Source organism: Zea mays, chromosome 7 (genome assembly GCF_902167145.1).
Source record: "Zea mays cultivar B73 chromosome 7, Zm-B73-REFERENCE-NAM-5.0, whole genome shotgun sequence".
Lineage (NCBI taxonomy): Eukaryota > Viridiplantae > Streptophyta > Magnoliopsida > Poales > Poaceae > Zea > Zea mays.
In genome coordinates this window covers 179,764,763-179,790,170 of record NC_050102.1, presented here as the reverse complement: position 1 = coordinate 179,790,170, position 25,408 = coordinate 179,764,763, and the positions used below count along the sequence as shown (strand labels likewise).

Here is a 25,408-nt window from a genome sequence, read left to right as displayed (position 1 = left end):
CACAGCCCATACAAAATTACATTCATACCCTTTATATTTGATAATAATTCTATAGTAGTCTATCGAGGTCTGAATAGCCTTTTCATCTTTAAGTCGGTTTCATTTTGTTGCTATCATGCCGAAGCTTTCCTGCTCACACCTTCGGCACTGTATCAACCTTCGTATTATTCTGGTCTGCTGTGATACCGACTTGAGTCCGAAGATGCCTGTTCACACATTAAACTCCAGAAATACTGTTAAATCCTGTTTTTGAGGACCTTCGTAAGCCGAAGGCCCCCAACAGTAGCCCCTCGCAATATTAATTTGTTTAAAACAATAAATTTAGATTGCGACATGGACGAAGGCTTTACGCCGAAGGTCCGAAAAAACACCTTCCCTTTGCTAGAATAGCAACATTCACTGACAAGTGGGGTCTTTCAATTTTCAACGCACTGGGCGTATAAATACGGTCATACCGCAAACTCATTTGGCACGCTCTCTTGCCATCTGCTCTCGCTCAGTCAATTTTTAGCTTTTGTGCACTAAGATTTGCTGAGCTTTTAGTTTTGAAACTTCGGCTTTGAAAACAGTTTTTTAGTGTTTCCGAAGATGTCTGGAGATAAGAAGGCTGCTGTTGAGATGAAGCTGAGTCTTGACGAAGAGAAAACCTTGGGGTTTCTTATAGCGATGTCGAAGACCAACACAGAAAAAATCACTAAGGAGATTCTAGAAGGTTTGTCTGAGGATACTGGTGACAGCGACAGTTATGATGAAGACAGCGGTGGTGAAGACTCCGAAGATCGTCCCTGGCGACCAAGCCATTCAGTTTATGGTAAATCAACTATCAAAGAGAATCATCTTGTCAACATGAAAGGAAGGTATTTCCGGGATTTGTCCGTTGTGAGGGCCGACGAAGGGGAGAAGACTTGTCCACACCCTGAAGAGAATGAAGTCGTAGTGTACCGAAGCTTTTTGAAAGCTGGGCTGCGATTTCCCTTGAGCAGCTTCGTTGTGGAGGTGTTGAAAATCTTCGAAGTCTATCTTCACCAACTTACCCACGAGGCAATCATAAGGCTGAATATCTTCGTGTGGGCCGTGAGAAGCCAAGGTCTGAAGCCTGATGCAAAAAGCTTCTACAATATACACGAATTATCATACGAAACAAAACCTTGGGGTAAGGAACAGTATCACAATAACTTTGGCTGCTATAATTTTGTTTCTCGGTCTCGGTCAAGCTGTCTCATGCCAACCTTTCGGAAGAGATGGCCCGGCGACTGGATGACAGAATGGTTTTATGTGAAAAATGATCTGAAAACACGAGAAGATATCAAAGGTATAATTATGCGTCCTATTTGGCAAAGCTTCGGCCTTCGGAGGCCGAAGGTTGAAATGAATGAAGCTGCCGAAGAATGCCAGAGGGCCTTCGGCGTTATCTGTTCTTTTATTGGAACGAGAGATTTAGTACAAGAGCATATTGCCTTCAGGGTATGGCCGCTCGCGGAGAAATGGGAAATGCCGCAAGAAATCATAAAAGAAGCCGACGAAGGTGGACTTGTCAGACTGAAGTACACTTTTAAGTTCGGAGATAAATTCGTTGAGCCAGATGATGACTGGTTAAAAAGCATTGAAAATTTAAGTGATGAGCTGCTTGGGGTTTATTCGAAGGCTGAAGATACTGCACTGTCAGCAGCCTTCGGAGGCCGAAAAAGGAAGAGGCTGAATCGGGTGTTTGATGCAATTGGGTTCGTCTACCCTGATTATCGTTATCCCATTCGAGGGCAGAAGAGAAAAAACACAACCTCTGCAAAAGAAGAAGCTGCGACTGCTCCTAGCGAGCCAGAACCGAAAAGAAAAAGGATAAAGGTCCTCACACATCGGCCGCGCTATATTGAACCAGCTTCGGTGCCCGAGTTCACCGGAGAAACTTCTTCGGCCACCGAGGCTGAAAAGCCAACCAAATCAACCTTGCTGCCAGAAGTCGCAGAAATGGCCGAAGCGCCAACAAGGATAAAATTGAAAGAACCGGAGATTTTGCTACCAGAAACCAAAGAGATGGCCGAAACGCCATCCACAGAAAAAATGGAAGAAGTGAAAAAACCAACTGAAGAAAAAACACCAGAAGTTTTGAGTCCTGCAGCAAATGTTGAGACAGTAAAAAATCAAAAAGTGCCAGCAGTGACTCCGAAAAGAAAGAGAATGGCAAATGTGCTAGATGTACTGGAAACAATTAAATCTTCAAGCACACCTCCAAAGAAGACTACTGCCATTCCCGAAGCGAAAACTGAAATTTCTGATATTAAAGCTCCAGAGCAAGAAACTGAAGCCGAAGCTGGGTCCTCAGAACCCGCGAAGATAAAATCCTTGGAAACTGAGGAGGAAGTCATTGCCCCCGAAGCATCCTCCAAAGTCCGTGATTATATTGTTCGTCATGCTTCGGGGAAAAAATTATCAGAAAAAGAAGAGCAAGAGGCCCAGCGCTACGCTCAAAAACTGAAGTATCCAAAGGGGGCGTTAAAATTTAATGGCAGTGGAGATGAAGACTTTTTGTATTGTCTCCCTGACAGCAAGGAGATTTCTGTCTGTCGGGAGATGAGCAAGAGCTTCGGATTCCCAACATTGGAAGACGTGCTCTCGGTGCTGTCGAAGAATGATCTGGCCGACAGTCTGGCCTATAATAGCTTAAAGGTGCAACAAATGAGATCTTTGCATTTTTGTTGAAACCAAAAAATTTTTGTTTGTTTAAATCTATTGACGCACACATATTTCTCTTTGCAGGGCCTGATACTTAGTAATGCCCTCAGGGCACAAAAGGATGCTGAAGACGAAGGGTGTGCTATAGCCCTGAGTAACCTTCGTTCCGAAGTAATTGAACTGAGGAACGAAGGTCTCGAAAAAGATAAAATATTACATTCTTTGATAAATAAAATAAAGGAAGACGAAGCTGCTTTTAAGGGTCAAGCTGAAGCTCAGAAGCGGGAAATTGAAGATCTTCGGAAACAACTGGCCAGAGCCAAGGAAGAACGCATACTTGAAGAAACAAAGCGAGAACTCAGCGACCAATGGGCAGATCACTTAGAAGGAACTGTTGAAGAGCTTCGGTCGTCCAAGAAGAGATGCTATAACAAATCTATAGAGTGTGTTAAGAAATTAAAGGCTAGCTTCGCCAGGGTCGGCGCATTCTCAAGTGAAGAAAACTTTACAAGAGGCAATCCCGAAGGTCCCATCGAATGGATCGACCACGAAGCTGAGGCCTTCGAAGAAATTTTAAATAGTCGTGGAGATATATGTGCTTTCTCGGGTGCCAGAGGAATTGCCACCATTTTAGAGAAAAAGGGCTGCGAACATGTAAAAATTTTAGCACAATCCGAAGCTGCTTTGTCCTTCGAAGATGCCAGAGATCCTTCGGCCGAAGCTAGCATGATCGGTGGAAAATTTTTCACCGATATCTGGGATAATGGTGGCCGAGAAATGGCCAGAGAAATTATTCGAAAAAGTGAAAAGGGCATTCACGATGCTAGAGAAGTAGCTGAGGCTGCTGAGAAGAGCGCAAAGCCCGAAGGTCAATTAGGTATTAACTAATAGTTTTTATTGTGTTGTAATTTTAGGTTTTAAGATTCGTTAGCAATTTGTAATAGTAATGTAGTCGTATCCTGTCCTACTTCAGATCCTGCTAAAGCGTCTTCGGGCCCTCAGCCGAAAGGAGACGACGAAATTAAAAAGATGGCTGAAGCTATTATGGACGAAGTCGTTAATCGGCTCCTAAACGAGGCTGCAGAAATCGTTTTGAGAGAAGATTAAGTATTATTGTAAAAACCTCTGAAATGTAATATATTGTAACATTTTGTAACCCTGAATGTAATATACCTGTTTTTGTTGTTCAATTCTTTACGATGCATGAAATTTTACACGTACCGTTTTTGAGTCTTTGACGAAAAAACACCTTCCCTTCTTTTCATGCTTCGTGAAGAAGAATTCTTCTTTGTCACAACAATATCCAGTGTTCTGATGAATAATATCCAGGCTTCGTGAAGATATTTTCCGAAGCTACGCTTCCGAAGATTAATAATGTGTCTCCTTGTGACATCATGATTCTTCCTTTTTTCAAAACGTCCCTCTGTAGATCGATATTGTATCCACCTCTTGTGCCATATGCAACATGATGTATGATGCTTATGCTATGCAAAATGATGCGATGATGTTATGTTATGTGAGGTGATGTTTATTCCGAAGATACATACGCATCCCTGCAATAAAACACAATCTTTTATAAGCCTCCCTTAGGAGCTTCTTCGCCTTTTACTTCAGCGGAATCAGCGTTTATTTTTCGCTGTAAGCCTCCCTTAGGAGCTTCTTCGCCTTTTACTTTCAGCGGTATTCGCGTTGACTTTTCGCGCTTCGCCTTTTACTTAGGCGGTATCAGCGTTGACTTTTCGCTGTATGCTCTGCATTCCCTTTGGAATGACTTTGGAGCAGAAAACTTACACTGCGCTCCCTCTGGAACGACTTTTTGTGACTTCGGCAAACTTACTCTGTGTTCCTTAGAACGACTTTTTGTTGCTTCAAAGAATTTTCGATAATCCGAAGGTCCTCTTTGTTATCATAATTCTTTAAACTTCAACAACTTAGGCCTGTGGAGAAAATATATTTTCCTTGTGGCAAACAACGAAACTATTTACATGAAAATCTAAACAATGTCCTTTATTACACAGAAAAGAAGACTGAATAAGAAAGACTGCTATTAAGGTAGGATATTTGTCAATAGATGTGCTTTGACTCTGGCATAGTGCTGTTGACTGTACGAGCTTCGGACTGCTCTCTGAAGTCCCTTTGGTGTGGAGCATACTGGCTCCCTTCTGGCTGCTGGCCTTGTTGCAGCGGAGGTGGGGGCGGAGGCTGTTGCCAGGAAGCTTGGGGTTGACTCGCCGAAGCAACAGAAACTGCAGGGTGGTTGCCCACATATTCTGGGATGTAAGGCGAATGATACGAAGCAGTATGCATGACCTGTTTCGGCTGAGCTTGCTGTGCTGCGGCCTCGGCTATTTCCTTTTGCTTCTGGATGGTAACATGGCACATCCTGGTGGTATGCCCTTTGTTCTCACCGCAAAACAAGCAAAAGATTCTTCTTGATTGATCTCCGAATCTTCCGCCGAAGCCCCTGGCGCCTCTGCCTCTTGGGACTGGTGGTCGGAAGGAGCCTTGCTGTTGCCCCGAAGCTTGTGAGGAACACTGCGACCTTTGCTGTTGGCTCCCTCGATCATCATTTTGGGTAGAATTATGAATTGATCTAACGTGCCTCGGATAGAACCTTCCTCCGAAGCCCCTGGTCATTTCAGAAAACCTGAAAGCCTCCTCCCTTCTTTGGTGAAAATCATTATCGGCCCGAATGTACTCGTCCATCTTCTGGAGCAGCTTCTCCAAAGTTTGAGGAGGCTTCCTAGAGAAGTACTGAGCTGACGGTCCTGGCCGAAGCCCCTTGATCATGGCCTCAATGACAATTTCATTGGGCACCGTTGGTGCCTGTGCCCTCAAACGCAAGAACCTTCGGACGTACGCCTGAAGGTATTCTTCGTGATCCTGGGTGCACTGGAATAAAGCTTGAGCAGTAACCGGCTTCGTCTGAAACCCTTGAAAGCTAGTTAACAACAAGTCCTTCAGCTTCTGCCATGAAGTAATCGTTCCTGGTCGAAGGGAGGAATACCAGGTTTGAGCAACACTCCTGACAGCCATGACAAAAGATTTGGCCATGACTGCAGCATTGCCACCATACGAAGATACTGTTGCTTCGTAGCTCATCAAAAACTGCTTCGGGTCTGAGTGGCCATCGAATACGGGAAGCTGAGGCGGCTTGTAGGACGGAGGCCAAGGTGTAGCCTGCAGCTCAGCGGACAGAGGAGAAGCATCATCGAAAACAAAATTCCCATGATGGAAATTATCATACCAGTCATCTTCGTTGAGGAAACCCTCCTGATGAAGGTCTTGGTGCTGAGGCCTTCGGTGCTGCTCATTCTGAGTAAGATGACGAACTTCTTCAGAGGCTTCGTCTATCTGCCTTTGCAGTTCAGCTAGCCTGGCCATCTTTTCTTTCTTCCTCTGCACCTGTTGATGAAGCATCTCCATATCTCTGATTTCTTGATCTATCTCGTCCTCTGGTGGTGTCGGGCTGACAGCCTTCCTTTTCTGGCTTCGTGCTTCCCGAAGGGAGGCTGTCTCCTGATTGTGGTCCAGCGGTTGTAGAGCTGCAGTCCCAGTCGCTGAAGCCTTCTTCGGCGCCATAGTGAAGGTTTATAATCGCCGAAGGTGTTCAAAAAACTCAAAGAGTGGAAGTGAGTTCACCGGAGGTGGGCGCCAATGTTGGAGACTTGTTCTCAAATGCTATGAGTCAAGAACAAGGCAACATAGAAAATGTTAATCGGTAAAGTCCTTCGTCCTTCGAAGCATTATTCCCCTTAGGATATAATGATTTTCGGACGAAGGTTATGAAGGGCATACCTTCATAAATTCATTATACAATAACGAAGGATGAATTGTAAAGAATATAATGGACAACATAAATAATTATATATTATTATCATGTATAAACAGAAATAACGTTGAATTACAAATGTACCTTCAACTTGAAGGAGATGAAAGTACAAGCGTGACGCAAGAGCGAATGCCAAAAACCAGCGTGAACAGTACGGGGGTACTGTTCACCTATTTATAGGCACAGGACACAACCCATACAAAATTACATTCATACCCTTTACATTTGATAATAATTCTATAGTAGTCTATCGAGGTCTGAATAGCCTTTTCATCTTTAAGTCGGTTTCATTTTGTTGCTATCATGCCGAAGCTTTCCTGCTCACACCTTCGGCACTGTATCAACCTTCGTATTATTCTGGTCTGCTGTGATACCGACTTGAGTCCGAAGATGCCTGTTCACACATTAAACTCCAGAAATACTGTTAAATCCTGTTTTTGAGGACCTTCGTAAGCCGAAGGCCCCCAACAGGGGTCCTCGGGCGAGACGTAGATCCTCCGGGGTCGGCTGCCCTTGCCCGAGGCTGGGCTCGGACGAGGCGTGATCGCGTCCCTCGAATGGACCGATACTTGACTTAGTCGCACCCATCAGGCCTTTGCAGCTTTGTGCTGATGGGGGTTACCAGCTGAGATTTAGGAGTCTTGAGGGTACCCCTAATTATGGTCCCCGACAGTATTACGTGGAGTTAGACCGCACAATTCCAAACTCTAATTTAGTTACATCCAAACAATAGAATTGAAATCATATCTCATTTTAATACCATGTCTGATTTGATATTCAAAACCATTCAATTTCATCCTCTCCATCTCTTCTAAGAGCCATATATTATTTATCAAAATCGTTACCAGACAATACCAATGTGCTCCATTTCGCATAACTTTTAAATTACCCTCAAATTAGGAGGTTCTGATCTGATACTGTTTAATCTAGTACAGCTGAATGTTACTACTGTAAAATTTATTCTCAAAATTGTTAACATAATTTATGTGTGACTTTCACCTTTGTAGCCATCATCAATGATTTAAAGGATGGTAATATCTTTAAATTATATGGGCAAGAACAACAATAACTATAATTAGATCCATCCTCTTCCTCTACGCGGAGGGTATTGTTCTCAGCTATATCACAATCCATAGGACAACAACATCTATCCTCTCTTCCCTGCAGTTTTCATATCCAGCGATATATCCACAGGAACAAATGTTAATATTGTCGTTGACATGAACACTTCATTTTATCAAAGCAAATATAGTGACACTACGCGCGCAAGCCACTAGTACTTAGCTTATTAAGGTAAACTAAAATTTATTTTTCTATTCATTTTTTATTCACCATATTTTCTATATCTTATGTATTGAAAATTTTAGATTTATTGACAACGCATAGACATATGCTAGTAAGTGCTGAGCATGACATTGTTAGGGCTAGAAATATGAACAGAGCTTTTTAGGCTAGCTCGACGGTCAAAAAATAAGAGACTAAAGTATGGCTCAACATAAAATGATATGATCAAAATAGCACGGTTCGAAGGTAGATCTAGACAGGACCTCAATTTTCGGCCTATTGAGATCCGACACGATCCACATGCATGTGCCAATCTTAGATCGGCTTGGGCCAATAAAACTTATAGTGTTTAATTTCTTTAATTTAATAAGCTATAGACATTATATGGTTACAATATTTAGATTTTTATGTGGTTCAAATATATAGATCGAGCTTAGGTTAACATGGTGCGATGAAGATCCTACTTAATTTAAAGCTAGACTAAACCTGCAAGTTTTTGGGACTTTTCGTTCTAGACCGAAGCACGACCCATGACTAGTAGTGACACCGGGGTTTAATTTTCCGGAACGAGATCAACGAATTTTGGTAATATTTTCCGTTTTCGCTACTCACCGAAAAACTAATTTCAGCCCAATTTTAAATGGATTTTAATTCAAAATATAAAAATATAAAAGTCAAAATTTGGTCGAAATTCGATCAATGTAAACGAAATTGGTGAACCCTTGTGACACCTTGCGGCATATCACAACCTAGCGCATGCACCGAATTTTTTGTATTTTGTCCTTTTCTTAGAAAAAAATTCAGGTTTGGACCTTAAAAAATTTTGATGTCATTTTTGGACTCTTTGCTCGGCGCCATAGCCTATGGCGCCGAGGTACGTGTTGCGCTGTCCCACCCCTGACGACGTGGCGCCGACGTGCCACCGAGCTCGGCGCCAAGATCTATGGCACCGAGCTCGGATATATAATTGCAAAGCTTGTCTAGCTTAGTTGGTAGAGTGATATTCAATACACATTTGTGGTAAAGTACAACGACGGGATGATTTTATAAAGTACTCCGTACTTCTAAAGGGTGGGTTATTTATGTACATGGTCCTTGCGTTACGGAGTTTGAATAAACAAAAACAAAAAAATATATAGATGAATAAACAAATCAGTCACAAAAACAAAAAAAATCTAGATGAGAAATAAATCTGGACGGACAAATCAGCAACATAAACAAAAAATATGGACAACAAAAAACAAATTTGTGACAAAGACAAAAAAGAAAACTATTAAACGCCCACCATGAGACTTGAACCCACAACCTCAAGGTTAAAAACCTTATACTCTACCGACTAAGCTAGATGAGTTTTGTCATTACATATTCGAGCTCGGCGGCATAGATCTTGGCGCCGAGCTCGGTGCCACGTTGGCGCCACGTCGTCTAGGTTGTGCCAGCGCAACACGTTCTTCGGCGTCATAGCCTATGGCGCCGAGATGTGTTACCTCGGCGCTATAGGCTATGACGCCGAGTAAAGGGTCCAAAAGTGACATTAAAATTTTTTAAGGTCTAAACGTGAATTTTTTTCAGAGAAACGGACAAAATACAAAAAGTTCGGGCGCATGCATGGGTGGGGTGACGGTGGCGCTCGCAACTCAGTAACTCACACGTGCCCGCTCGGACTCAAGGGGCTGGGGCACGGGCATGGGCATGGGCGCATGGCATGCCTGCAAGCAGAGTGTAGCAGACGGCGTCAGCACGCCACCTTGGCCGCTTGGCGGCCACACGGTGCCGACCTGACAGGGGCGCGCGCTCTCGAGTCCCAGTCCCAGGCTACTGCCGTGGCGGGCCTTACGGCCGCCACGTCGGCCGAGGCCACCCATCCATGCAAGCGGCGCATGGGAACGTGGCATTCCGGCGCGACGGCACGACCGCGCTCCCGCGCCATGCGTCACGGTCACGTGCACGCAGAGCCCCGCTCGCCTTCTATAGGTAGCGCCGCGCGGGTGGCGTCGCTTCTGGTCTGTGGCGGATCGGATCGACACCCAGCCAGCGCGTGGAGAGTAGAACACCCCCAAGAGGCCAGGACTGAGACTGACCATGGGAGAAGCGTGCAGGGACGCGGCGGCTGCGGGCCGGCAGCTGCTGCAGGACGAAGCGGGCGGAGGAGGAGGGCGTCACGCGGAGAAGGAGCTCGTCGGTGACCCGACCCACGACTCGGCCGTCTCGGCGAAGCTGTACGAGGACGTGCCGGCGACGCCGATGATGGCGCTCAACCACATCTCCCGCCTGTGCGAATCCGTCGACGCCTCCGTCCGGTTCTACGTCAAGGCGCTCGGCTTCGTGCTCATCCAGCGCCCGCCGGCGCTCGACTTCTCCGGCGCATGGTATCTAAGGACCATATATATACTTGGCTTGGCCGGCTGACTTGTTCGAACGGACCATTAGTTCACACATGCACGAGCCATGAGGTGACAATCATCTCCTGCTGCTCCTGGTTACAGGCTCTTCAACTACGGCGTGGGTATCCACCTCGTGCAGCGCGACGACGCGCGGCGGGCCCCCGACGTGAGGCCGGAGGAGGCGGAGCTGGACCCCATGGACAACCACGTGTCGTTCCAGTGCGAGGACATGGGCGCCATGGAGCGGCGGCTGCGGGAGATGCGCGTGCGGTACATGAAGCGGACCATCAACGAGGAGGAAGGGTCGCCCATCGACCAGCTCTTCTTCAGGGACCCGGACGGCTTCATGATCGAGATCTGCAACTGCGAGAACCTGGAGCTCGTCCCCGCCGGCGCCTTCGGCCGCCTCAGGCTGCCCCGCGACCGCCACAACCCGCCCGTGCGCATGGTCGCCGGCAGCGACGAGTAGAGGGGGAGGGGGCTTTCGCGTCCGCGTGACCCTCTGCCCTCCAAGGCCAGCAGCCCAGCACCACAGGGGGAGAAATAGTTTGTGGCTCATATAATCGCCGAGGGCTCTTAATTATGCTGGATTCTGGGTCGTGTTTCCTGCCGAGTTTCAGTTTTGAATTCGAATTTGTTCTAGTTTTGACCTGCTTCGGTTACCAGGAGATTCTTAGCAAGATGAACCGTGGAATAACTGTGAAACTAAACCGTGGAAGATGAATTCTCAATCAGGTCTAAATAGGCAACCGACAGCCTAGCCTGGACACTGCTTGGTTCTAGCGGGCTATAGTAGGGCAGGCTAAAATATCTAAACTGAACCTGACTACAACCATTACACGCCTTCTACTGCTACAGCTATCTGGATGAAGGAATACGATAATAGGAGATAATAGAACAGGGTATGGAATTATGTTGTATCATTCATATCCTTTTATGGTATACGCCTTCGCTCTTTTATACTTGTCTACTGTTACAATAGGCCGCTAGCTAGTCCATACGTCACAGGAGAGCGGATAGCGCGTTACAATAGTCCGCTAGCTAGCCCATACGCTCGCAGGATAGCGCGCACTGGGCTTACGCAGACGCCGGCCCACAACCACATCCTCCTTTACTTCTTTGCCTTTTGAACACAAGCCTATTTAGCGCCATTTTCAGCGTCATGACACTGAATACTGACAAACCGATCAAACCATCGGTGCTGCCAATAACAAGTAGAAATTGATATTCTCGTGGGCGAAACTTGCAAGGTAGTCATACATACTATGGGCTCTTTTTTAGCTCAGTAATCATACTTAGATGTTCTATGGACAGTCTCTCTATTTTTTTCTATTTTAGTTTTCCGTATCTAAAACCTCTATTTTTTTCTATTCTAGTTTTCCGTATCTAAAACTAAGAGCAAACTTTTGGAACTAAGAGCAAACCCCAAAAGGATGCTAATTTTTTTCTATTTTAGTCTTATTGTACTTTTCCGTATCTAAAACTAAAAGCAAACTTAAAACTAAGAGCAAACTCCAAAAGGATGCTAAAAAGTTACCACTAAAAGAGCAAACTCCAAAGGATGCTAAAATGTTATCACTAAAAAGTGATTATTGGTGGCGGGCTAAAAGTATTTAGGGAAGAATTATGAAAGAATTATTGTGTATACTCCAAGTTTCCTTAAACAAAAACTGAAACACGAAAAGTTGGGCTAATTTTTTAAAAAACTGAAAAACAGGTTCATCCTCCCTCCTGGTTGAGTGAACAGGATCGAAGTCCTTTTTATTTGGTACCGATCAAAGTTTTTATTTGGTACCGATCAAAGTTTGTCAGATAACTGAGCTAACAACTTAGCTACTTTCTTAGTATTTATAATTGCAACAATGTGATGCCGAGATAACATAATATAACTAGTGATAGCTAGTGTCAGAATATAACTAGAGATAGCTAGTGAGGACGCTGAGACCAGATCTAGGATGTGAAATGCAGTGGTGTTGTGTGTTTCCAGGAGAGTGATCTTGTTAAGGCCGTCAAAGAGCTATAACGGCCGGCCCTGAGGGGGTGCCGAATGTGCGGCCGCATCGGGCTCAAAAAAACAGAAGCCCCCTCTGGCCACTGGACGTTAGCACTTTTTCCCGCTAAGCATATCTACCTAGACATAAATACGCAAGAGCGATGCGCTATCGATTAGTTTCGTTTAGATTGTTAAACTAATGTCTCGATTACTTATCTAATATCCACTAGACAGAATATTATTTACTATATACATGATGGTTGCATCGACGGAGAGAAGATTTTTAAAATTGAAATATTTTTTGAACTATTTAAGGTCAACGATGACTTAAGAGAGGTTAAATGGTTTAACGATTATATGTATCTAAAAGAAGTTGTTGGATAAGATTGATCTTAATGTATAAACGTTAAGAGAGGTTAAATGGTTTAACGATTATATGTATCTAAAAGAAGTTGTTGGATAAGATTGATCTTAATGTATAAACGATGATTTGTATCACAAAATGTTAGAAGATATTTTAAATGACATTGGATAACAAGTATATGTTTTTGCTATATTTTATATTTATTATCTTATAAACTTAAAAATAGTGTGTAATATATATATTGTATGTGGATGGGGCCTCTATTTCAGATTTCGCACCTGATCCCTAAAAAGTCAGGAACGGCCTATAACCCAAGAAGACAACTTGAGGAACAAGTTCACTAAGCTAAATAAAGACGGCACATTACTGATGGCACCGTTAGGCTATCCGCAACCGTTACCCCTAAATTTTTCCCCCTATATCATTTTCCCCCCTATTTTCCCCCCTATTTTTTCATCTCCCGCAGCGGTTCCCCCTAAATACTCCCCCTATACCCCACTACCACTATAAAATATCATTTTCTATACCAACTATCAATTTTTTATCTACTAACAATTACTCATGGACCCGCAGCACAGTGTTTAGGGTGATGAACAGTGACACGCTAGATCTGGGGGAGAGAGAAGGAGACCGACACGTAGGGGGCGCTGTAGGGGGCACCGCTGCGGCCGTAGGGTGCCCCCTACGCGCCGCATGCAAGGGGAGGGGGAGAGGCAGCGGTAACCGCTGCGCACAGCCTTAGAGCAACAACAAAAAAAGAGTCTTCAACATCAGCTTCTATGCGTTCCCCCAATATTGACTAGGTGGCAAGGGACATGCACGATCACTTCAGTTCTGCACAATGTTAGTATACCCACGAATAGACTTAGTGGGTGTTTGGTTAGAGGGACTAAAGATTAGTCTTTAGTTTTTAGTCATTTAGTCCCATTTTTACCAAACACTAGGACTAAAATATAGACTAAAATGATTTAGTCTTTAGTTCTTCACGTAGTCTCTAAAAGAGACTAAAAACCCATAATTATCATGTTACCCTTACCTTTTTTTATAGATAACTAATATTATGAGTATATTCTAAGGGCATTTGAGTCTTTGGACAGTGTATTTAATGACTTTAGAATCTGTTTAGTCTCTAAAACCAAACATGTAGGGACTAAAGTTTAGTCCTAGGACTAAAGTTTAGTTCTAGGACTAATTGAAACCAAACATGACCTTAGATACTCATCTATACCTTGTTATTCAGATACAATCTACAGATTACTCCCTACGTATACAACTCATTCACACTGATCTGATGGTTCCTTGAATACTGGCAAAAATGGTAAAAAGGACATACTTGCTATTTACAACATTAAAGCTTCTCAGAATCAAATATGTAACTTCACATTGTGTATTCATCATAATACAACTCTCACACCAAACAAACCAATAGTCAAAAGGCACAAATACCATAACTGAGTGTCATGGTGAACAGACTTCACCCAAACTCTATTTGTACAGAAACAACGAACCAGGTAATTAGCAAACTGAACATTTGTGTTCGGGAAAGCAAGCTCAAGCGCCTGAATCGACATGAAGCCCGGGGAGTACAGGCATCGGCACCCACCCACCGGACGGAGAGCTTGCGGAAGTTGCAAGGAAACGAAAATAAGCTCCAGCTGCAGTATGGTACCAAAGACGAGGACGAGGTGCGGTGACACTATACCTCGCTGGTTCACTCCGCCGTCGTGGTTTCAGTCTCGACCGCCAGCCATCCTCCATTGATAGAATAAAATAGAGGGACCAAAAATTAGTTTCTAGAATCAAAACCGCTTACTGTTTAGTGATGTAGATTTTAAGTAACTAAGTTTATCATACTGCAGCTAGATACTCTAATCATACAAAAATTCAAGACATAGAGTGGCTAGATGGGACGGCACTGTTTGAGAAGGTACCTGCATTGGACACCAGCAGCTAACTGCCTCAACAGAATTTCTAGAAAATCTCATCGACGTGTGCCGCTCAAACCTCAACTTGGGCGTTCTCCTGTCCTGTCCTGTCCTCTTGCAAATCACACGCTCCAAGCCTCCAACCGCCTCGTCGTGCCTCGAAAAGAGATATGACGCCGCCGCCCCGCCCGTACCGCGTAACCACCGGAAAGCTTCCAATTTGAGCGGGGACGACGGACTGCCGAGCGAGCCGACAAGGACACGGCCGCCACCACCACTAGTGCACAGAAAGCGAGTGCGGATAATTGCGTTTGGCTAGCTGCGCCAGAAACTGCCATGAGCATCTTGGCGCCCGTCTCGGCGTCGCTACTCGTCTACCTCAACCACCACATCTGGGACCGGCCAGCGAACGCGACGGCACGCGGTAGTTCTTCACACTACAGCCCGCAGGGGTAGGGTGTTGTTTATCCGCGCGCCGACCAGAACGAGAGGACAGCTGCTGCCAGCAGGCTAGGCTGGCGACAAGCGTGCGGGCGGGCGGGCCAAACGATTGAACCCGAGGATGCCGACGGCGGCGGGCCGAGCGTGGTGGCTGGAGTGGTGACTGACTGCTGTCTACTATCGTGGGCTCTTCCAGTTCCCAAGAGGACGTGGATGCCATGACACTACGCTGCATAGTGCAGACTGCAGACGACTAGCTAGACCCGATCACCCGATCGAAAAAGTGACCAAGAGCCCAACGGAAGTCCAGTCTTCTTCTTCTCTCCGATTGCGCCGAGTGAGATAAATTTGTATTTTTGCCACTGCAATGCAAAGATTGTCTCTTTATAATTACCACTCTGACTTGTGAGTCCATCTGAGTCTATAAAATATAGATATGATGGAAATTATTGCAAAGCCCATTTTGTTTGTAACGGCAAAAATACAAATCTCTCCTCTAGTGAAGAAAAAACAAAAAAAATATCTTTTTTTCCCGACCAAGCAAATAGAATACAGTGTTGGAATAATACAAACATCACCAACAGTAGTAAATATGCTCATCCACATGGAATGCAACCTGTTTAGATATGATGGTGATTGAGCTTGAAAAAAAACCATGACCTGTTTAGATGATGATTGAGCTTGAAAAAAACAGAATATATCTGGTGCACATGTAGTACACATGAACTAACAAAATTCACAAAAAATTCTGAAAAAATCATACATGTTATTTCCATCCTACTCTGTTTATATACAAAATTTCAAGTTCAAATTTGTTATACTTTAGCTGTAATAAAAAAAGATAAAATTTCTGATAAGTTTAATTCTCTTTTTTATTCCAGCTAAAGTATGACAAGTTTAAACTTGAAATTTTGTGTATAATTGGAGTAGGATGGAAAGAATATATGTATGAATTTTTTAGAATTTTTTGTGCACCATATATACACCAACATCTAATATGCACCGGATAAGTTCTCTTGAAAAAAAAACTGATTTTGATTGATTGGGACCAATACCATTTGTTGCCTCATGCACAGGGTCTACGGGGCTAGCTAGTCGATGGCCTCCTTGCAGTGGGCAGCAGCATCATTCTGCATGCAGCATCATTCGTGCGCGGCGATGCGACGACATACATACACACCTGCACACGCGTCACGGCTCCACTCGCGAGAGCCAGCGTCCATGCACCACACCGCTCGACGGCGACCCAGTCCGGACGTTCTTGCCGCCGCACATCCGGGCTCCTGAACGAATTAATCAAACCTCATCGTGCTCCAACGGAGATTTCACCAAGCACTGTAAAAGTGTTACTTTCGTTCGATCACTTGGCGTCTTGGCCCGTAGCGCGAGCGTACAGTACGTACGACGGCGTGCGCATCCATGGATTCCAATTCTGCTGACGTGGGTACAGAGGATCTTGCAGGCGAGCCAGCTGCACCATGACGATGGTTTCCTAGCTTCGTCTTCGATGAAACCTTTGCATTGCATGCATGGACAACATTGTCTGCGCGCACGCATGAAATTGCGTGGTGTACGTACTCGTACTGGCGGCTACTACTGCGAGTGCGAGCACAACCACACATGGAACTCAACGCAGCCGGCGGCTAGGCGTCTTGCCTGCCACACTATCGTTTGCAACGAGGCGGTGCTTGTTTGCCTTCATCCTCTGCCACACTATCGTTTGCTCGATCACTTGGCCCGTAGCGCGAGCGTACAGTACGACGGCGTGCGCATCCACGGATTCCAAATCTGCTGACGCTGGTTATCCGTAAACACTCTCAAAAGATCCTAGATCCCATATTATAAATAGAGTTGTACATGCTCATACAAGGTGAAGTATGTAGTCTAATTCTATCGGCTAGACGCGCAAACTCTTTATAGGGCTTATTATATTTGATTCGGCTTCTGGTCGTCAGAATTGGATTCTGGCCACCAAACACTTCGCTTCTCAGTTCTCAGTCCACTTATGTAAAAATTGCTCAAATATAAGAGACAATTAAAGGACCATATGATACAACTCTGAACTCATAGATTATAAATGCAGTTAAGAGATAACATATATAGAGTTATTTAGAAATAAGCATTTCGTGAAAAGCCTGACTCTTGTATTTTTTTCAGTTATCCCTAAATATCATCTTTAAAAAGATCTCATATTAAATAGGGTTGTACATCCCCTCACAAGTTTGGATACGTAGGGAGTCAGCCTAACTTCATTGGCTGATTGCAGGAACTCTTTATGGGGGCTTCACTCGTATGCATTTCTTAAACCATGCACTCCTGCTATTTTTTTAGCAAAAAAAATATTGATTTTTTACCATCAAAACTTTCGGTTTGCCCCTCCTCCCACCACCTGTTCCGTTCCATCCTCTCCTTCGTCTTCCCCGCCTCGTGGCTGCTCGTCCTCTCGAGTCTCGACCACCGCCTTCGCCTCACCGGTTAGAACGAGGGCATTCTGTCGAAAGCCCATGTTTAATGAGTGCAAAGAAGCAAATAACTCCATCGAAAGAGATTTCATAACTAATATCATATGTTTTATCATGTTTAACTGATCGGAGAGACTACTAGAAGTGGTGGACTTTTTTTATAGTGGAAGACCCTAATATAATAAAAGGTTGACCAAAAGCTTAACTCCCAATCACGTGGTAATTACTAGTACCTAATTGTGTACTTTCGTTGTTACCAGATTATGGATAACATAGCTGGAGCACGATCAGAATAGAGAGGCCTAAAGGTACTTCCACTTCCAACTAACCTAGTCTATATATTTCTTTTTTTTTTCTACGAATTACTTATTATAATACTATTTTTGAAAGACTATAAGTTGATAAGTTTTAAAGTTGAAAAAGTCATCATTGAATGAACATACATAAATTTCATGCATGAAACAGTTCCTCACGTCCCGATACTATAAAGGAGCAAAAGAAAAGAGAGAGAGAATAGAGAAAAAGGGGCCTCTCAAGGCTTAATTGAGGCTCAGGTGTTCTCCTCAATACTTAAGGGTGGCAAGCAAGTGGCGTAAAGGTGTGGCCAAAACAACGTGTTTGATCTTCTATCAGTCTTTAAGGAATCAACTTCTAGATGATCATGATTCAACTTAGTGCTTTAATTATTGAACTGGACATAATCAATACATCGTTGTATCTCAAGTACGCAGATACTTTTTTTCTGTTTCTACACGTCATATTATTAGTTCTATCCTAAATTAAACACTTCTATCTTTGATGATAAATCTAAAAAGGTTGTGTAAATTAACAACATAAGAGTTATGTTTTATAAATAAATTCACTATGTGAAAGACAAATCTAATACGACGTGTAAAATAGATGAAGAATAATTATTGTAATTGTAAAATTAAGCCATATATATACTATAGCGCCATGGCAAAATGCACGGTTTCCCTCTGTCGATCACGCGTCGCGCCCATATATTTGGCCTACAAACATGTGAGAATTCTTCGCTCATTCTGATTTCCACTTGTCTTTTTTTTTTGTGTCCGACGATTTGACACTGCGTAGAACCAGGTAGCATTTTTCCAGCGTTAGTTTGAACCTTCAAGGTTAAGTTTATTATATGCTGATGCCGTTTCCTTCATGTACACTTCCAGTGCTCATTAAGGTCATACCATAGTGTTAGCATGGCAAGCGAAAGTCTACTTGTACCGACGAAACAACAGCAGGAAAATAAAGGTCCATTCCTAACCCAACTAGTAACTTCGAATTGACCATGTCTTTACCAAGTTATCAAAGCAGTAGAATCTGATGGAGAGTTTGTTTAGCGCCTTCATTTTTCCACTTCTCTTATATTTCACATATCTAGATATTTTTTGTCACTGCCATCAACTTGTGCAAGTACTTTTATGCGTGCTATAACATATTTTTTTGTCCTTGTTTAATTATAAAAAAAACAATTGTAGACATTATTCCCCAGGCAATACAACACTTAACTTTTGGTAGACCAATTGTTGGGATCAAATTGATAGAAAGACAACACTTGTTGAACTTGGTTGATAACATCGACATAGGCTTAGAAAGAGATCTATTTATGTGGACGGCAAATGGCAAATGCATCTGGACATTTATCGGTTCGGTCTACGTATAATGGTCTAATGACCACCCCAAATTCAAATCAACCGCGATGGCCGTGGAAACTAAAACCTCCTCTTAAAATCAAAATATTCCTTTGGTATCTAGAAAGAGGAGCCATTCTTACTAAAGACAACTTGAAGAAGAGAAGCGAGAAAGGAAGCTTAAAGTACAGTTTTTGTAACCAAAATGAAACAATCCAACACCTCTTCTTCGATTGTTATTTAGCTAGAGCGGTATGGAGAGTTATTTTTATTGCTCTAAATATAGATAATCCCAATAATATTAATCATATTATAGGGACATAACAAAGTAGCAAAGGAATTGCTCATAAGAAAAAAATTATAATAGGGGTAGCTACCATGTTCTGGTCAATCTGGCTATGCCGCAACGATATTGTATTTAATGGGAAACAAATACCTTCAAAGTTATGCATGTTATTTTTAAGGGGTCTTACTGGCTCAGATTCTGGAGACGGCTGCAAAAGGATGAGGTACACTAAGATATCAAAGATATTTGTCACGCATTAGAAGTGGTAGCAATGGACATCTTTACAACACATGGATGACAATGCAATGCTAGAATTGAGGCATCTTAGTTTTTTTGTGTTCATGAGAACCATGTGCTTCATTGTTACTCCCTCCAGTGTCCTATTAGTTGTCGTTTAGGACAACGACATGGTCTGTAAAATATAACTTTGACTAATGTTTTTTTGTCGAAATACAAATAAACATTTAAGACATTTATACTTTTATAAAAGTACTTTTTAAGATACATAAGTGCATAAAAATATTGGATTTCAAAACTAAATAATAAAATAGTTATTTGTAGTCAAAATTTTATAAGTTTGACTCGAACCTTGTCTAAAACGACAACTAATAGGACACCAGAGTGAGTACTTGTTGCTTTTGTTAGGTTGAGTATGTTAATTGTGCTATGAAGCCATATGCATCCTTGATGCAAAAGGTTGGAACATGTTTTTTCCATTGCCAAAAAATTGTTAGTTGGCTTTGTTCCAATACAAACCATATATTTTATCGAATTTGTAGTTTAGTCCAATGATTTTTTTTTATTCTCTAAACTAAAAATTTATTTTATCTCTATAAAAGTTAGAATGAATTAAAGCTACAATTTTGATATAGGTTGTATACAATGATGATCGCCTAAAAGAAAAAAATCCGGACAACTGAATTTTGGCAAATCAGTTATTTCTCTTGACCAAATCTAAGAGCATGTTTGAACCTCTAGAGATAATTGTGAACAACTAAAATTAGCTATAGGGGTTATAAATAGTTCAGCTAAAGCCCAACTAATTATTAGCTGAATTTCTAATTAACAATTAGTTCATTAGTTGGGTTGAGACGGCTAAAATCAACTAAAAGTTGACGAAAGATAGTATTGCCATTTATTCTTTCACCCAGCCTTTGGACTCAGGGACACTAAAAAACTATTAGCTAGAGATTTTAATTAAACAACCCCAACTAATAGTTAGTTAGCTAACAGTTAGTTAGTCTATTTTAGATAATAAATTATTAGCTAGCTAAATATTAGCTCTAGAGATTTCAAACACGCTCTAAATACTTGACAATTTTGTAAAAAAGCAACCGCTAAATACTATTATCTCTAGTTCCAAACGAAGGTCGATTACGACATTAGCACAATCTAACGATGTGACATTTTGATTTGGTAGTTTTGTGGGGTATACCTAGTACCATTTTGGATAGTGATAATACTTCTCATGATGAATATATAACTTAACCATGTGTTGTGAGTAGATAACTTAACTTTTCATGTTGAATAGCCCAAGCTAAAAAAAGTTTGATCGACGTTTCTGTCTATAGCACCTAATTTTACTTTTTTTTTGCAAAAGTTGTGTTAGACCAGCTTTTATCTTGTTCTCGCTTCATTTGTACAGTTTCTCGTAGAAACGTTTTTATTGCTCTACTAAATAGGGCTATTGTATCTCTTACAAGTTGATTAAAATCAATTTAGGGTATAAAAGATCACAGTTTTAACAGATTAATTAAAACTTGTCTCCTATATTTCTTCAAAGATAGAAAAGAGGAAAAAGGAGGTTGTTCTTGGGACATAACTTAAAACTCATAGGGACAAGAATTGAGATATAAAATCTTCAACTTTATCTCCTAAAATATTACTACCTTCCTCCTTTTTTTATTTGACGTCAAACCGTGTAAAAATGACTGTAAACGTTAAATAAAAAAACGGAGGGAGTTCCTTTTAGGTATAGAAGACTAGATAGGATACCAGATCGAGACGCTGGTGGCGTCCTTTCCCAAGCAAAACTAGAGTACTAGACACTAGACATTAAGGGCTTGTTTGGTTTTGACCCTAGCAAACCTGCTTGGGCCAGGTAGCTCCTCATGAAGTTGATTCTGAGCGCCTGTCGACTGGATCAACCTGTCTAGCCGAGCAGTCCCAAGCCATGTTGTGAACCAAACATGCCCTAATAGAAGCATTTGCATCGGCCATCCGGTGCCTAGCCTAGTGGGTGATCCTCTTTATTGAAACTTTTGTTGGGATATACCATTTTGAATAGTGAAAATCATGTATTGAGAAAGTAGTTTTTTATGATGAATATACTACTATATCAAACATGTGTTGAGGATCTAAACAACTTAACTTTTCATATACTTATAGTTAATGGTTGAGTTTAAAAGGTTTAACCTAATAGAATACTAAAATGACATGCATCCTGATTAGGAGGGGCAGAGCAACTCCACTCGATCTCTCGTATTGCTTCCTATAAGTTGTTTGAAAACCACTGGTGTAGTGAATTGTCTAGCTTCTGAGTAGCATCTACAAGTTCTGAGTTCAATTCCCCTCGAAGATGAATTTATGGTTTGGTTAAAAAAATCCTCTCTGTGCCCTGTCTGTTCTCGGGTTACGTCCTGCGCGCCATCCTCTGTCCGGATAGAGTAGACGATAACTGCCCGCTAGTGATGTAGGACCAAAGTTCGATAATTTTCTTGACAGAGACTATGTTTCAGTCTCTTTTTAATATAATAGCGGGAGTGCGGTCTTTCCCAAAAGCAATAAATTGTCTAAAACTTATGTTCTAGATTCTTTGTAGGATAGGGGAGATGAGTCACCATCTTTTATTTAGAAAAAAACGAGGTTTTTTAGTTCATATCCTAAAAGTTTTAGCTACAGAAAATAAGGTAGGACATTTACTGTAATTTGTTTATTTTTCTGAAACGCTACTTTTGAGATATAGAATATTGACACTTGACAGGATCTTCATGTCAATTCCCCTTCTAGAGTAAGAACAGAGCAAGAGCAATGGACCGTGGACACTGGACAGTAACACAAGCATATGCACAAGCACAACCATAAATATATAATACATGCCTAGCCTAGTGTGTGATCCACTGATCCTCTTGATTGGAAAATGGGGAATCCTTCCTGCCACCAATTCCTACCTGTCATCTGTCTCGCCCGCCCCCACTGCACATCGAATTCAGCAAAATAGCAAATCCATCCTTCTCCTTTAGACAGAAAGAAAAAAAAACAAAGGATCCAGCTCGCATTCGCAGTTGCAGCCCATCCATATCCATGCCAGCCTATATATACCGGACGCCCTCGGGCCCGACGTGCTCGTGCTCGTCCTCGCCCAGCACCGTAACCACCGGACAGAGCACGCACCATGAAACCCACCACCAGCAGCACGCTGCTGCTGGCAGCGGCGGTGCTCTGCCTCGCGCTGCCGCTGCTCCCCGGCGCCACGGCCAAGGCGGCGCGGGCGCGGCAGGGCGACTACCTGGCGCGCCTGCGCGGGTCGTCGCCGTGGCCGGCCGAGTCGGCGTCGCTGGCGGTCGCGGCGACGGACAGAGCGTCCCGGCACGCGGCGTCGCCGGGCGTGGGGCGCAAAGAGGACGACCGCGTGGACAGGCTGCCCGGCCAGCCGTCGGGCGTGGACTTCGAGCAGTACGCCGGGTACGTGACGGTGGACGCCGCGGCCGGGCGCGCGCTCTTCTACTACCTCGCCGAGGCCGTGGGCGGCGGGTCGGCGTCGGCGGCCAAGCCACTCCTGCTCTGGCTCAACGGAGGTATGGCTTGCTCCCTACTCCCTAGAGTAGGTAGCTGGTTAGTTGACTTATTAACTGCGGTCACGCTCTGGTTGCTTCGATCTCTTCTCATCTCACGCGTTGGACGTGGACCCCTTGATTCCCGGCGTTTATGCCATGGGCTGATGGGCGTGGACGGACGGACAGGCCCCGGGTGCTCGTCGCTGGGGTACGGCGCCATGGAGGAGCTGGGCCCGTTCCGGGTGAAGAGCGACGGCAAGACGCTGTACCGCAACCCGTACGCGTGGAACAACGCGGCAAACGTGCTGTTCCTGGAGAGCCCCGCCGGCGTGGGCTTCTCTTACTCCAACACGACGGCTGACTACAGCCGGAGCGGCGACAACAAGACGGCCGAGGACGCGCTCCGGTTCCTGCTCAACTGGATGGAGAAGTTCCCCGAGTACAAGGGCCGCGACCTGTACCTGGCCGGAGAGAGCTACGCCGGCCACTACGTCCCGCAGCTCGCCCACGCCATCCTCGGGCACGCCGCCGCCGGCAAGCCGTCGTCGTCGTCGCCCCTCAACCTCAGGGGCATCATGGTACGTGTGACGTACGTGACCGTGACCGTGCGGGCAATAATGCTGGCGGCGGCGGGCGGTCGTGCAGCCAATAACTGACAGGTTTCGTTCGTGTGGTGCCGGTGCCGCCGGGGCGCGCGTGGCCGTGGGCAATTAAAAAAAGATCGGGAACGCGGTGATCAACGACTGGACGGACACCAAGGGCATGTACGACTTCTTCTGGACGCACGCGCTCATCTCCGACGCGACGGCCGACGCGATCGGCAGGCACTGCAACTTCAGCGCCGCCGCCGACGCCGACGCCGCGGCCTCCAACGACAAGTGCAACGAAGCGACGTCGGAGGCCGACGAGGCCCTGCAGGACATCGACATCTACAACATCTACGCGCCCAACTGCCAGTCCCCCGGCCTCGTCTCGCCGCCCATCACCCCCTCGGTGCGTACGTCAGCCGGCCCGCCGTCGATCTCATCATCATCAGCTAAGCTACTAGCTAAAAAATAGAAGAAGAAAAATAAATGTTGGTGCAGATGGACAGGTTTGACCCGTGCTCGGATTATTACGTGAACGCGTACCTCAACGACCCGGACGTGCAGAGGGCGCTCCACGCCAACGTCACCCGCCTCGACCACCCCTGGTCCGCCTGCAGGTCAGCTAGCTACATGATTAGCAGCCAAGCACAATCATTCAGACGAGGCGCCCTGGCTTAAGGCGCACGATTTCGTTTTCGTTCCTTCCGGTTCACGCTGTCCACTCTATTTTCTTCAGCGATGTCTTGAGACGCTGGACTGACAGCGCCACGACCGTCCTGCCTATTCTCACGGAGCTCCTCAACAACGACATCAGGGTCTGGGTGTACAGGTACGCCAGCACATCATCTGTGTCACCTCCACCGTGAGCCGGTTTTAATCCAAAGCAAACAGCCCTACGAGTAGTAGCACTCACTGAACACGATGTCACTGCTGTTTTTTTTTCAGTGGAGACACCGATGGGAGAGTGCCGGTCACTTCCAGCAGGTACTCCGTGAACCAGCTCCAGCTCCCAGTTGCCGCAAAATGGAGGGCATGGTTCAGCAGCACTCAGGTGCTCTACTCTCAAGCAAGCATAAACGCAGTGCAAACATTCTTAGTCTGAACAACATACGGTGTTTATTTCTTTTCTGGCACTTCGTGGTGACCATTTCAGTACGTGTTTACGGTATGACGAACTGAACTTCTCATCTCAGGGCGCCGGAGAGGTGGGCGGCTACACCGTGCAGTACAAGGGCAAGGAGAAGGGCAGCCTCAGCCTGGTCACCGTCAGAGGAGCCGGCCACGAGGTGCCCAGCTACCAGCCAAGGCGAGCGCTCGTGCTTGTCCAGGGTTTCCTTGCAGGCAAAACGCTTCCTGGCTGCAAAACGTGCGAGTCGGCTTAGCGGTTGGCAGCACTACAGCAACATGTATCTGAGAGCGAGGGAGAGAAAGCGAAAGGGAATCAAGCCATTGGAAACACACGCACCTTGCGGATCATGTAACTGCAGGTCTGCAAAAAAAAAAGGCAATTATACAGTCATAGTCACAGGCAGAGAAATCTGTACACGAAATAAGTAAGTAGGTTATGTTCCATGGTGTATTTAGTGTGCTAATTTGATGCCATAAATCTCAGTCGTGCAGGTGCATCAGTGCTAGCGAATCATTAGAAACAAAGAATTTTCACTTCCCCGCCAATTCCTTTCTTTCTTCGAACAATAACGGGGCGTTTGGATCCCTTCATTTTAAAGGAATTGGAATTCACTCAATAAAGTAACTTATTTA

General features: G+C 44.4%; 2 protein-coding genes and 1 long non-coding RNA gene across 3 annotated transcripts; 2 read left to right on the top strand and 1 right to left on the bottom strand.

Moving 5' to 3' along the window:
* Window positions 1–9,793: 9,793 nt before the first annotated feature.
* LOC103633514 (Lactoylglutathione lyase / glyoxalase I family protein) lies at window positions 9,794–10,775 on the top strand. Its single transcript, NM_001159159.2, has 2 exons — window positions 9,794–10,155; window positions 10,273–10,775. The coding sequence occupies exons 1-2, from the start codon at window positions 9,869–9,871 to the stop codon at window positions 10,637–10,639; spliced, it is 654 nt and encodes a 217-aa protein (NP_001152631.2). The 5' UTR covers window positions 9,794–9,868; the 3' UTR covers window positions 10,640–10,775.
* Window positions 10,776–13,864: 3,089 nt separating this feature from the next.
* LOC103633513 (uncharacterized) lies at window positions 13,865–14,796 on the bottom strand. Its single transcript, XR_556549.3, has 3 exons — window positions 14,459–14,796; window positions 14,230–14,279; window positions 13,865–14,145 (listed from the first exon to the last, which is right to left on the bottom strand). It is a non-coding gene; the product is annotated as an uncharacterized lncRNA (long non-coding RNA).
* Window positions 14,797–22,644: 7,848 nt separating this feature from the next.
* On the top strand, window positions 22,645–25,392 carry LOC100281514 (serine carboxypeptidase 1). Its single transcript, NM_001154432.2, has 7 exons — window positions 22,645–23,081; window positions 23,247–23,638; window positions 23,781–24,053; window positions 24,146–24,264; window positions 24,384–24,476; window positions 24,593–24,698; window positions 24,841–25,392. Exons 1-7 carry the CDS (start codon window positions 22,679–22,681, stop codon window positions 25,027–25,029), a joined length of 1,575 nt encoding a protein of 524 aa, NP_001147904.2. The 5' UTR covers window positions 22,645–22,678; the 3' UTR covers window positions 25,030–25,392.
* The last annotated feature ends 16 nt before the right edge of the window (window positions 25,393–25,408 follow it).